The 13,407-nt window shown below is 47.8% G+C and overlaps 1 protein-coding gene across 1 annotated transcript in view; it reads left to right on the forward strand.

Moving 5' to 3' along the window:
• DGLUCY (D-glutamate cyclase) overlaps positions 1 to 13,407 on the forward strand; it is a 40,941-nt gene that overhangs the window by 14,680 nt on the left and 12,854 nt on the right. The window contains 3 exon segments of the mRNA XM_015086283.3: positions 103 to 306; positions 6,598 to 6,858; positions 10,525 to 10,624. Coding sequence (XP_014941769.2) covers positions 103 to 306; positions 6,598 to 6,858; positions 10,525 to 10,624 — 565 coding nt within the window.

Below are 13,407 nucleotides of genomic sequence, written 5' to 3' on the forward strand. Positions count from 1 at the left end.
TTGATGCATGGTGCCATCTTGCCCGTCCGACAGTGGGCTAGATGAGAATGAACTGAGTCTAATGAAGTGAGTGCATTCAGGCCCTCTTGTTGTGTGTTTTAGAGACCCCGCTGGCTTTCACCAGTGCACTGGGTTGCACAGTCATGACCAACCTGAAGAATACAGAGGCTCCACCCAGTTGTCTTACCCCTGAGGGAATTCCTGAGGTCCATCACATTTCCCAAGATCCTTTGCCCTACAGCATCGCATCGGCTTCAGCTGTTCAGAAGATTAGAGAACTAGAGACTATAATTGTCATAGACCCAGGTAAGAAACAAAGTGTTCACACCTTAATGACTTGGAGAAATTCATCATCGAAGTAATGGTCAGTGAAAAAGGCAGCATGCAAAGTACATGCATCTATAGTACGAATTTTTTATGAAAAGAAGAATTTATTCCTCTTTATTTAACTAGCACTATCAAAGAGAAGAAGTTGCTGTTTTACCAAGAAAGTAGGCATAGGCTTGGGGCACCTGGGTGGCTCAGTCGATTAAGCGTCCAACTTTGGCTGAGGTCATGATCTCACGATTCGTGAGTTCAAGCCCCACATTGGGCTCTGTGCTGACAGCTCAGACCCTGGAGCCTGCTTCAAATTCTGTATCTCCCTCTCTCTCTGACCCTACCCTGCTCTCTCTCTCTCTCTCTGTGTCTCAAAACTAAATAAATATTTTAAAAAATTTAGGGGCACCTGGGTGGCTCAGTCGGTTAAGCATCTGACTTTGGCTCAGATTGATCTCATCGTTTGTGAGTTCAAGCCCCATATCGGGCTCTGTGCTGACAGCTCAGAGCCTGGAACCTGCTTCAGATTCTGTGTCTCCCTCTCTCTCTGACCCTCTCCTGCTCACACTCTGTGTCTCTCTCTCTCTCAAAAATAAATAAACATTAAAAAATTAAAAAAAAATTTTAAACATATTCAGAATCCAAACTCTTTAAAAAGTTACTTGAGAGTCATTAAGATACTTGTTTGAGTCGTCTTTCCCCTCCACCCCCACCTACATATACAAGGGTCAGCTGCCTAAATTCCCTCTTTGCCTCTACTGAGCATTCCCACAGTGTGATATTTTATTTTATTTTATTTTATTTTATTTTATTTTATTTTATTTTATTTTATTTTAGAGAGAGACAGAGCATGAACGGGGGAGGGTCAGAGAGAGGGAGACACAGAATCCGAAACAGGCTCCAGGCTCCGAGCTGTCAGCACAGAGCCTGACGCGGGGCTTGAACTCACAGACCGCGAGATCATGACCTGAGCCAAAGTCAGCCGCTCAACCGACTGAGCCACCCAGGCGCCCCAATTTTATTTTATTTTTTAACGTTTATTTATTTTTGAGACAGAGAGAGACACAGCATGAACCGGTGAGGGTCAGAGAGAGGGAGACACAGAATCTGAAACAGGCTCCAGGCTCTGAGCTGTCAGCACAGAGCCCAACGCGGGGCTCCAACTCATGGACCGTGAGATCATGACCTGAGCCAAAGTCGGCCGCTTAATCGACTGAGCCACCCAGGCGTCCCCACAGTGTGATTTTTTAAAAAATGTTTATACTGTGTATGAATCCCCCAAAAATGCACCAAAATTCTAATGTTGATGATCTCTGGGTAGTTCGACTATGAATTTTTGGGGTTTTTATTTATGTTTTTTTCCCCAAAATTGTCAACACTAAAGATAAGAGGGACTTTGGAAGGTGAGCTTATTAATTGGGCACATTGCCAGCAGGACTCAGTTGGGACCGGGTAGGTAAGAAAAGACGGAGTATGGTTCCTAGCTAGTCAACTGGCACCATTTAAACAAGTCACCCCTGGGTTTCAGTGTCCCTAATCCCATCTTTTTGTGCCATTGCCCTGAGGTTGGGTGCAGAATAGGCTGTGCTGGGCAACAGAGGTGGGGGCGGGGGGCTGGGTTGCCACTCGCAGATTCTGGTAGGGCAGGACCCTGCAAGAGACAGACTCACAAGAGTTTGGAAGCAACATGTATATTGTATATTGAGTCTCAGAGAAAGGACATTCCTTCTATGGCTTGTGACCTGCTGGCTTTCTAGACATGAGATCCACTAGGGGTCTTCTGGTTGCAGGTAGGAGGAGGTTGGCTGTAAGCCAGTCGAGGGGCTTTTCTCTTTCCCCTGCAGCACCATTTGTTAAGAGCCAATGTCTAATTTTTAAACATACGGCCAGCAGAGGGCGCTGATGTGCATAGACATTCCATCAATTTGCTAGCTAGTGCTCCCCAGAGAATTAAGGTGCAGCCTTCCCAGCTGCTCTCCCCGTATGTTAAAAGCTTTGACACATTTCAGGGCGCCTGGGTGGCTCAGTTGATTAAGCCATTAAGCGTGATCTCATGGTTTGTGGGTTTGAGCGCTACATCCAGCTCTGTGCTGACAGTGTGAATCCTGCTTAGGATTCTCTCTCCTCCTCTCTGCCCCTCCTCTGTGTTCTCTCTTTTTCTCTCAAAATAAATAAATTTTTTTAAAAATTTAAAAGCTTTGACACATTTCGTCTTATTGAATTCTTCCAGTGACCCTATGAGACAGCTATTATTAACTTTAACAGATGAGGAAACTGAGGCATATAAGGTTAAGAAACTTGCCCAAGTCCACCTAGCTAGCAGATGGTCGGGGCAGATATTGAATCCACGCTAACAGACTCCAAAGCCCACGATCAACAAATGTTGGATAAATTGGAATCTGAGTTTAAGTCGTATATCATGGTCCCACTGGGCCAGTTAAAACAGTGCTCTGGTCTCTCGTGGCTCACACCCCATTTCTTCTGCACCTTCTCATGGGCTGTAATTCTAGACTTGGGAGCTCTTTGCACTTTGAATGTCTGGCAAAGGCATATAGTGGTCTCCCTGCTGGCCCATCTGATCCCTGTTTCCTAAGCAGATACCTGGATTGATGGTGGTGGGGCCCCTGTGGAGAGCAAAGGGGTAAGGTCAGCCTGCAGACATCGACCCTCCTGGCCAAAGTCCCAGCACCTAGACAGAGCTGATGACAGTAACATCAGTACAGAGAGCAGCAGCTGGGCAGAGTCATAGAGCAGCCAGCCAGGGTGCCTTTTTATGTTAAATAATACTGTGGCCAAGAATCAAATAGTTCCAGGACCAGTAACCAGCCTTAAAAATGTCTGATCTCAGGGTGCCTGGGTGGATCAGTCAGTTGAGTGTCTGACTATTGATTTCGGCTCAGGTCATGGTCCCAGGGCTGTAGGATTGAGTCCAATGTTGGACTTCTCGCGAAGCATGGAGCCTACTTAAGATTCTCTCACTCTCTCCCTCTGCCCCTCTCCCCAGCTCATGCTCTCTCTTTCTCACTAAAATTAAAAAAAAAAAAAAAAAAGTCTTCTCTCTCCCCTGGGTTTGGGATCAAAGGTCTACAGTAGCAAAATTTCCTTCAAAACCACAGGGCATAGCTTTTTGATTTTTTGTATGTCTGTTAGGTTGTTCGTTCATTCATTCATTCATTCATTGGTTCTGCAAAGAGTATGGTTTCTTTTACATATAAACCCACAGTAAATTTGAGATCTATACCTATCACAGGTGCACCTTTAAGGACATATGCATATACGGAGTTGAATGCTTATGGCTATATATATATAGAGAGAGAGAGAGAGCACCTCCTACATAGTTGACCTCCTGGGTGGATTTTTTTTTTTAATTTCTGCAATACTTTCTCCCTCACAAACATTCTTATCCAGGCTATATCTCTTCCACTCAGCACAAGGGTCATAAGGGAAGATGAATTATTAACTCTGCCATTAGCTCAGATAAAAAAGTAAGTAGGAAGCAAATTTACTGTAGACCCAGCACACCCTAACTTACTAAGAATGACCTAGGAGGCCATCCACAAAGCCCCCCTTCGGTGCTTAGTCAGACTGTGTCAAGGTTTGAAGCATGAGGGTTGGGGGAAAGGCAGATTCATGACTGTCCGGATGTGCCAATATGGTCTATTAAGGAACATCTTTAATCCCCAAGAACAATAGATGCTTTTGATTCCTACTATATTACATAAGCAGATACAAGATTAATGGTGGTATACTGAGCATTACTCACTATTAGAGCCACTCAGTCATTTTTGAGACGACGTTGGCTTGCATTTGAGGTGCCTGGAGAATATGAAAGAACACAGGGTTCACAGTGACGATACTTCTCTCATAATAAAATCATCGCAAATGATGAAATCATACACTGCTCTAAATTTGACAAAGTTCTCTCTCTCTCCTCCTCTCACTTTTGTTATCACATCCTATGAAATAGGTTACATTCCGATTTCTTTCTTTGAAAATGTTCTTCTTTCCTTCCACCAACAGCAGTTCATACTCGTTGGAGAAGCATCAGAAAATAATGAACGTAAACAGGCAGTAAAGATGACCAGAATCGGGGCACCTGGGTGGCTCAGTCGGTTTGTGAGATCGAGCCCCCCGACTCAGGCTCCGTGCTGACAGTGCAGAGCCTGCTTGGGGTTCTCTCTCTCCCTCTCTCTCTCTGCCCCTTCTCTGCTCTCTCGCTCTCTCTCAAAAGAAATAAATAAACATGAAAAAAATTACCAAAATCTCATCCCAATTAACCATTATCAGCCGTTCAATATTTGCCCTTAAAGTCTTTTACTTCAGTCGTAAACCTGTAAGACTGAAGAAATATATATAGAGAAAGAATATATATATATAGAAAGAATATATATATAGAAAGAATATATATAGAAAGAATATATATATTCTTTCTATATATGTAAACAAATTGTAAATATATTTTCCCTTTTATTTTGCAAACATCCTTCCATGTCATTAGCTTTCTACAACATCCTTTCTAATGTTTGCCTAGAATTCCATCTGAGGAATGTGCCACCATTTATATTATTATCCTGTCACTTGGCACCACAAACAAGGCTGTGATGAACGCCTTCTGACTATGTGTGTGGACCCCCCCACAATCACTTTATGAGGGTAAATTCCTACACGTGAATTGCTGGTGCCACTAGAATGTGCCAATCTAAGGTCAAAGTGCCCTCCAGACAAATGTTCAGTTGGCTCTCCTACCGGAGGTATGTGAAGGGCCCTTTCCCTGCACCTGGACCCCCCCATGCTCCACTAGGAAACTGAGGTCCAGAGCAATCCAGGGATGAGGCCAAGGTCACACGGCTACCACGTTCCGACACCTGGGCTTGAATATAAGTTTCTGGATTCTAAGTCTGGAACTGTCCCCCCACAACAGAAAGCCCAACCCCGTGTCCCTTCATGTTCTCCAGGCAGCTCAAGGCCGAGCTGACCTCCTCTGGCTGCATCCCTCAGCCCACCTCTCGTTTCAGCCACAGCTTGTGGGAGAAGTTCTGAGCCACATCCTGCCTTCACGGGGTGCAGATATGATCTGGGGTGCCCTGAATACGGACAGGGTCATGATGAAATGTGACAGGCCCTGGGAGGCTGTGCTGCCCAGTTGGGACCAGGTTGACAGTCACCAGTAGGCATCACAGCAGATGCCGTTGGCGCCCCACCTGTCTCCCCTGCCCCCAGGGGTTCACCTGCTGCTGCAGTGGGGGGTTCCCAATGGGACAGCTCACCCACTTAGGCTCACAACTCTCTGTCCTCCACCTGAGCATGTCCTTGTACCTCCAGACCCAGCACAGCAGGCACAGCCCCAGGTGATGGGGAGTTTATGTCCTGATGGGTAACCTGCACCCAGCAGGGGACAGGGGCAGGCAGGCGCCTCAATGCCCAGTCTCCCTGTCCTCTAGCAGGACAGTCCTGAGGTGTGTACCCCACGGTTTCCTAGAGCATCCCCAGCGGGATCAGGCCCCAGCTGCCTTCGGGGTTGATTTGCTCACTCGCGCATTCTTTAGCGGCTTTTCTCCCTTTTTTCACACTTCTTCCATCTTCGGACTTCATGTTCCTGGGCTCACTTCCCACTGAAATCCCTGCCCCCAAGTCCGTGTCTCAGGGCCTTCTTCTGGTGACTCCCCGACGAGGGCAGCCCCATTGCCTCTCCTCCTTTGACGTTCTTGTACGAGTTAGGATTTGCTAAGAGCACGATAATAAATTGACCCCAAGATGCTTTCCTCAAATACAGTGCAAGTGTGTGGCTCTCACGCAGCTGTCCAGGGCAGGCCTTCCCAGGTGAGTGTTCACGTTCAGCAGGAAGGGGGACCTGCCCCCACCAGAAGCTCTGCCATCACACCCCGTGACCCCCCAGCAGGCGCTGGTTGTCGCACCCCAGCACCCGAGAAGGGGGGTAGGCAAGGAGGTGTGTGGCAGGCCCAGAGGGGGTGCACATGACTTCCATTCACATTCCCTTTGACCCTCTCCGAATGCTGCAGAGAGAACCCAGTCCTGTGCCCTCCCCCTCCCCCACCCCCACTAACTGGAATTGCTGCTGGGCAGAGGTTGACCGGCTACCCTTTGGGAGAGGGGACAGAGGAGAAGGCATTCCAGGGAACGACCAGCCGTCTCTGCCACACCCCTCAAATCCACGTGAGAAACAAAAGGAAATCAAAAACCAAACCGCTGTTTGCATAAGTTTCGACTCGAAACACAATGACATTGTTTTATGATTTTTTTTTTTCCAAATACTTTTAGGCCACCGGAGGATCGGGCACCTGCTCTGTAAAGGTGAGCTGCTGAGGGCCTCCGTGTCACTGTCCCACGCCCGCTCGGTGCTCGTCACCGTCGGCTTCCCCACTCACTTCAACCATGAGCCCCCAGAAGAGACAGACGGCCCATCAGGAGCCATTGCTCTGGCCGCCTGCCTACAGGCCTTGGAGAAGGAGGTCTCCGTGATCATTGACCTGAGAGCTTCGGGTTTGTTCAAGAAACTTGTTGAAGATGCCATTGAGCAAGGTGAGCAGCGAGATGAGGGCAGTCCATTTCCCCAAGGGGACCTCCACGGGCAGAGGGTGGGGGTCAGCGTGCGTGGAACTCCTGCCCAGCACCCAGCACAGGGCTGTGCACTGGGCAGGGGCGTTTGTCGTAAAGCTCAGAACAACTCTCTGGTATAAGCAGCATTATATCCGCGTTTTATGGATGAAGAGGCTGAGCCTCTGAGAAGTCCAGGTGATTTCCCCGGATGGGAATGGTGAGCTGGGGTTTGAACCCCGGTCCTTCAGGCTCCAGGTCCCAAGATCCCACTGTGCACCTGCTCCCCTCCCTACAAGAGCCCTGGTGACCTGCAGAGGACTCAGCAACCCTGGCCAGCCCTGGACCCCCGCCCCCCAGTCAGAGGCGGGATAGTCAAGAACAGAGTGGCCGAAGGGCTCAGGTGGCAGAGTCCCTCCCGGGGCCGCATGGGTGGGGATGCCCCATGCTGCACAGGTTCCCAGAGCACCCAGGTGGCACGAGAGCTGCAAACAGCGCTGGGGTGAGGCTGTGCTGCTGACGTCTGTGCACCACGATCGGCCTGGGGGGCACTGTGAGCAAGTCTCTTCACCTGCCCTCCCTTCCACAGGTGGTGTTTGGGCATCAGCTGGGAGCCTGGTGCTCTACCCTGCTTCCCATTGCCTACCTCTCTGTGTTCTTTAGAGACACATTTTTTCCCTTTAGCCTCTAAAAAGGGCTTCAATGAAGCTCTTCGTGAAGATGAAAAAATTCTGGAGAGGGATGGTGGGGTGCTTGTCAAACAACGTTGCGAATGTATTCGATGCCGGGCAAATGCACACGTAGAAATGGCTAAGAGAGTAAACTTTACATTATGTATTTTACCAAAATCACAACGTTTTAAAAGTTTTTAAAAGAGTGCAGGTTGGAGCCTCGGGGTGAGAAATCTATTAGCCACACAAATGGAGAAGTCAAGTAGACAGATCTACGAGTCAAGGTCAGGAGAGCAGTCTGGGTTGGAAAGATAAATCGGAGAGCAGTTGGCATATTGATGGTCTTTTAAGTCCAGACACAGGGTGAGATCACCAAGGGAATACGAGACGGAGAAAAGGGCCCAGGATTGCCCCCCTGGGACGCTCCCCAGGGAGAGGCTGAGGAGAAGAGGGGGAGCCAGCAGGGAGATGGAGAAGGGAGTAGCTGCCCTGAGGACACAGGAAAACTTATCGACTGTGTTGTCAACACGGAGAAGGGACGGGCCGCGGTGGCAGCCACCGCCAACAGGCTGGCAGTCTTTTTTCCATCTGACAGCCGGGTCCGGTATTTTTAGCCGCGCGCGTTCCCAGAAGCAGGTCTGCTCTCTGCTCACCTGCTCGCTGGCTCCAACTCCGGCGGCACAAGAGCTCAGAACTGGGGCTCGCTCAGCCGGGCGGGTTAGCAGGTGGAATCTACTGTGTTAGGTTATGCAGAAATTTCATTACATGTGGACGAGGAAAGCAAAAGAGATTTGGCCCTTTTGATGAAAACTATTTCGGTTCTTTTTATAACCAAAGGCTGCACATGTTTAAAGAAGAAAGAGCTTAGTCATTTCTTCCCTGTCTTGAGCGTAAATGGACCAAACTGATAAATTGGTTCTTCGTAGCTCAGGTGCAGGTTCTCATCTTGCCCTGACATTCCTTTGCAGGGGCTCTTTCTGTGTGCCCCCCTCTTGGAGGTATGTTATGTGCCCTGCCCTGTTTGGCCCCTGGTACCCCTTCTTACGGGAATCCTGTATCCTTGATCCAACGTCAAGAAAGTAAGAAACCACCAGCCCTAACTTAGCACCTACTATGCACCGGCCTCCCCCAGCTCAGTGCTTGGCACATATCCTATCACTGCATCCACAGCACTCCTGGGGGCAGGGAGCATGACTAACCCCATTTGCAGAGGAGGAAACCACAACTAAGGGAATTTCTGTGACTTGTCCAAGATCACACAGCTAGGAATGTAGCTTCCCACCCAGGGGTGTTTTAGTCAGTCTTCGTGCCGGGCCACCAGGCTGCTCCTCACAGCACAGAAAGGGGCTGGATCTTTCAGCCTTCTGTGACCACCCCCCGCACCCCCCTCCCTGCCCGTTCCCTGGCCTGCCCCATGTAGAATGTGCTCAGTGAGTTTCCCTTAGTGGACTGACTGCCCTCCTCTTGTCTTTCCCCCTTAGACATGGGGTGGGGCTGGAGAGAGAGGTTGGAGAGAGGCCCTTTAGGGTCTCTGACAATGATTCTGGCCCCTCCACCCACTGTGGCAGTTCCCAAAGGGCTTGGGGCAACAACACGGTGAAGCTGGGCCATCCCGAATCCACATTTGTTATATAAGCACATGGTTGTAACATAGACCTTACCTGGGCTGGGTTTATGTGAGGGGTGTGAGGGGCTGATGACGGAGATTATGACACCCCCTCTGGTCCACAGAGCAATCTGGGGGGTCCTGCAGAACCCGTGGGACCATGAGCGCTGGGTCCGATCCCTGTCGCAGGCCCTCTGTTAGGCGTCTCAAGCTCTGCGGGGAGACCTCATCCTGGGCCAGTGAAGGCGCATGGATTCCACCCCAAACTGCTGTGAGGTCTTAGTTAAAGAAAATCAAGTCAATTTTATTTTTATGTATTTATTTTTTTAAGAAAGATTGAACTAGTTTCAATCTATCCCAAGAAGGAGACAATTTTTTTTTTAATGTTTACTTATTTTTTGAGATTCAGAGAGAGACAGAGCTCGAGCCGGGGAGAGGCAGAGAAAGAAAGAGACACAGAATCTGATGCAGGCTCTAGGCTCTGAGCTGTCAGCACAGAGCCTGAAGCGGGGCTAGAACTCACGAAACCATGAGATCACGACCAGAGCAGAAACCAAGGGTCAGATGCTTAACCGACTGAGCCACCAGCTGCCCCAAGTCAGTTTTATTTTAATTTGGAATTTGTGTGTGCTTCCCATGTATTCTACAATAATATGTATTATTATTGTAATTAGAAAAGGTGCCTTTTTTGAGAGTCAAACTCACTTTTGGAAATCACTTTACTATCAGTAGCTAACTCCAGGCCCAGACTCTGGAACCTCTCTTCTGTTTTTCTCGAACTTCCCCAAGCGTGTGCAGGGTGGGGAGGGTGGGGACCAGATGAGAACTTAGGGTGGAAACTGAGGTCATGACACTGACCTCCAAGTTCAGCTTTGCCTAAGTTATTTAGCATCTCTGAGCCTCAGTTTCCCTCTTCTGTAAAATGGGATTCATAATGGTTCTTATCACATAGAATTGTTGTGCCAGTTAAATGAAAGCATACATGTCACATACTTAGTGGAGAGCTGCCTCCCTGTCACCTGGGCACCTAAATATGTCCTCAGCGCTCACAAGGACAGTGAGCCAGAATAGGCCTCTGATCACATGGTGTTATGGACATCTACATGCAGCCTGTTTGCTAGCCCACAATATTGGTGCCACTAGCCCAGTTCCACTCAGGGTCACACACTCCACAAGCCCTGGGGTTTACTCACGACTAAAAGGAAGCAAGTATTTTTGCATCCAGGTGTTGGCTTTCCTAACAAAGTATTCTACAGGTAGGTGCTGCTCACCCATGATGATGATCCTCTCCAAAGAAGCTTTTGAAAAGCCAACGTGAATTTCCAAAATGCAGCACTAGGGCTGATGCGTCCACCCTCTGCCTTTACTTTCAAGGGGTCCTGAAGACACAGATCCCCATATTAACTCTCCAAGGTGAATCAGCGGGAGCTGCTCAGGCATTTCTCTGCAAAGATGGGGACCCCAAGTCACCCAGGTATGTATGTCACCTCCCAGTGTGAGTGGTGGTGGTGGAAAAGCCCACACGCTATTAACTTTGACAACTCCAGAGAGGACAGAACCTCGGGGTTCTGATGGGCCAGGCTGGAGGGTCTCAAGCTGTACTGGGGGCTTCGCAGAGGGTCTCTGGGAGTGGCAGGTCCCTGAGAGATGGCATGTCTTCTCCGTAGAGGGAGACAATAGGACAATTATAAAAAACAAAACCTTAACAGTTTCTCAAACTGGGTCATGACCCATCAGAGGGCAGTGAATCATTCCAGTGGGGGTAACCAGCACCTTCGGAAGGTGAAACAGAAATAGAAATACCATTGTATGTTTTAAGTCATCATGTTAAGTACTGTCATGAAACTTTATGCAAGTGTGTGTGCCTTTTTAATGTTTATTTTTGAGAGACAGAGACAGAGTGTGAGTGGGGGAGGGGCAGAGAGAGAGGGAGACACAGAATCCGAAGCAGGTTCCAGGCTCTGAACTGTCAGCATAGAGCATGACACGGGTCTCGAACTCACAAACTGTGAGATCATGACCTGAGCCAAAGTCAGACGCTTAACTGACTGAGCCACCCAGGTGCCCCCAGGTATGTGTATTTTTTTTACTGTGTGTTATGATCAAACATTTTGAAAAATATTTTTATTGTAGGTAGGGATGAATTTCAGATCTTATAATTTTTAATACCGTGTTCTGCAAACGTTTTTGACAAAAGTAATACATACTACATTTTGCATTGCAAAACAGTACACACGTATGCACACACAACTAGAACAGAAGATTCAAAAAACAGTACTTTCTGACATTTTCTATTCCAGTCTGTTCTATTCTGTTCTTCAGTGTTCTATTTTACTTTTCTGGAAATGCTGACGTGGCCTAATTTATTTCACAACCCACTAATGAGTGTCCCATTAGAACTTAAAAACACTGACTTAATAGGCCTGGAGGACATAGCTTTACTGCGCGTCACAGCAGAATTTGGTGATCATAATGACAACCCTGAGTCACCAATGAAAAGTTCAATCATGGAGCTGATATGCTATTTAAAGCTGCAAGAACATGTATGGTTCATATTAGAGATGTTTCTATTCTGCAAACAGTTGGCATATAAACAAAGCTCCGAAACTCCGGGGAGAAGCTGGAACATTCTCTTGTGTGGGATCCCCGATGGCAGTTAACACAGGTGCTGCTCTGCTGAGTGGAGAGAGGTGGAGAGAGGGTTCTGCTCTCTTTGGAGAAGATGCATTAACTCTTTCCAGGGAGCAGGCTTCCCAGGAGTGGATTACTTCCCACTGTAGCTAAATGGACCCTGCAGGCCTAGGAAAAAAAAAAAAAATCAATCCACCTTCATGAGGTGTATAACTTAATTCTCCTGGGGGGAAGATCCAGAAATAGTGTTCTCCCTGCAGAACAGAGAATGTATTAATCTCATTTGGAGATCTTGTTGTAAACAGCTTTTTCAACGACATTGATACAGATCTAGAGGAAATTCAGGGTCAAAGCTCTTTCCTCCTGGGGCGCCTGGGTGGCTCAGTCAGTTAAGCGTCCGACCCTTGGTTTCAACTCAAGTCATGATGTCACGGTTCGTGGGTTTGAGCCCTGCATCAGGCTCCACACTGACAGCGCAGAGACTTCTTGGGATTCTCTGTCTCCCTCTCTCTCTCTCTGCCCTTTCCTGCTCACTCTCTCTGCCTCTCTCTCAAAATAAATAAATAAACTTAAAAAAAAAAAAAAAGCTCCTTCCTTTTGTTGATTCTGCTTCTCAGTGGTTGCCTTTTTCTGCTGTGGACATGTAGCCTCAGGATTACATTCCAAAACCTACCTGGTGACCTATTCATCCAGGCATATATGATGTCACCACATTATGCACAACCAGAGGGCACAGACCAGGCATAAAGATTTTGTTTTTTAAAAACATGTACAGGGGCACCTGGGTGGCTCAGTCGGTTAAGCGTCCGACTTCAGCTCAGGTCATGATCTCACAGACTGTGAGTTCAAGCCCCACATAGGGCTCTGTGCTGACACCTCAGAGCCTGGAGCCTGCTTCGGATTCTGTGTCTCCCTCTCTCTGCCCTTTCCCTGCTCTCTCTCTGTCTCTGTCTCTCAAAAATAAATAAACATAAAAAAATTGTTTTAATAAAATAGAATAAATAAAAACATGTACAGAAAAAGCATTCAGAGCTTAGTGGTTTTTTTTTACTGTAGCAAAATATACATAACATAAATGTTGCCACTTTAACCATTTTAAGTGTGCAGTTCAGTGGCATTAAGGTGTATTCGCATTGTCATGTGTCCATCTCCAGGACCTTTTCATCTCCCAAACGGCAATGCTGTCCTCATTAAACAGTGACTTTCCATCCCCCACCCCGACCCCAACCCCTGACCCCGACCCTTCTACTTCCTGTCTCTATGAATCAACTGCTCTAGTACCTCATAAAGGTGAGATCCTACAGTATTCGTTCTTCTGTGATTGGCTGATTTCGGTCGGCAAATTATCCACAAGTTTCATCCATGTTGTAGCACGTGTCAGAATTTCCGTCCTTTTTGAGGACGCACCACTTTTGGTTGTTTTTGCTCGTCTGTCGGTGGGCACTGGGCTGCTTCTACCGTTCGCTTGGTGGGAACACCACTGTCGTGAGCAAGGATGTGCAATATCTCTTGGAGACCCCGCTGTCCATTCTTTTGTGGAATTTCTGGTTCGCGTGGTGATTCTATTTTACGTGTTTTGAGCAACCACCACACAGTTTCCCACAGCAAAGATTTTTAAAATTTTTT

The sequence above is a fragment of the Acinonyx jubatus genome, chromosome B3 (assembly GCF_027475565.1).
Source record: "Acinonyx jubatus isolate Ajub_Pintada_27869175 chromosome B3, VMU_Ajub_asm_v1.0, whole genome shotgun sequence".
Lineage (NCBI taxonomy): Eukaryota > Metazoa > Chordata > Mammalia > Carnivora > Felidae > Acinonyx > Acinonyx jubatus.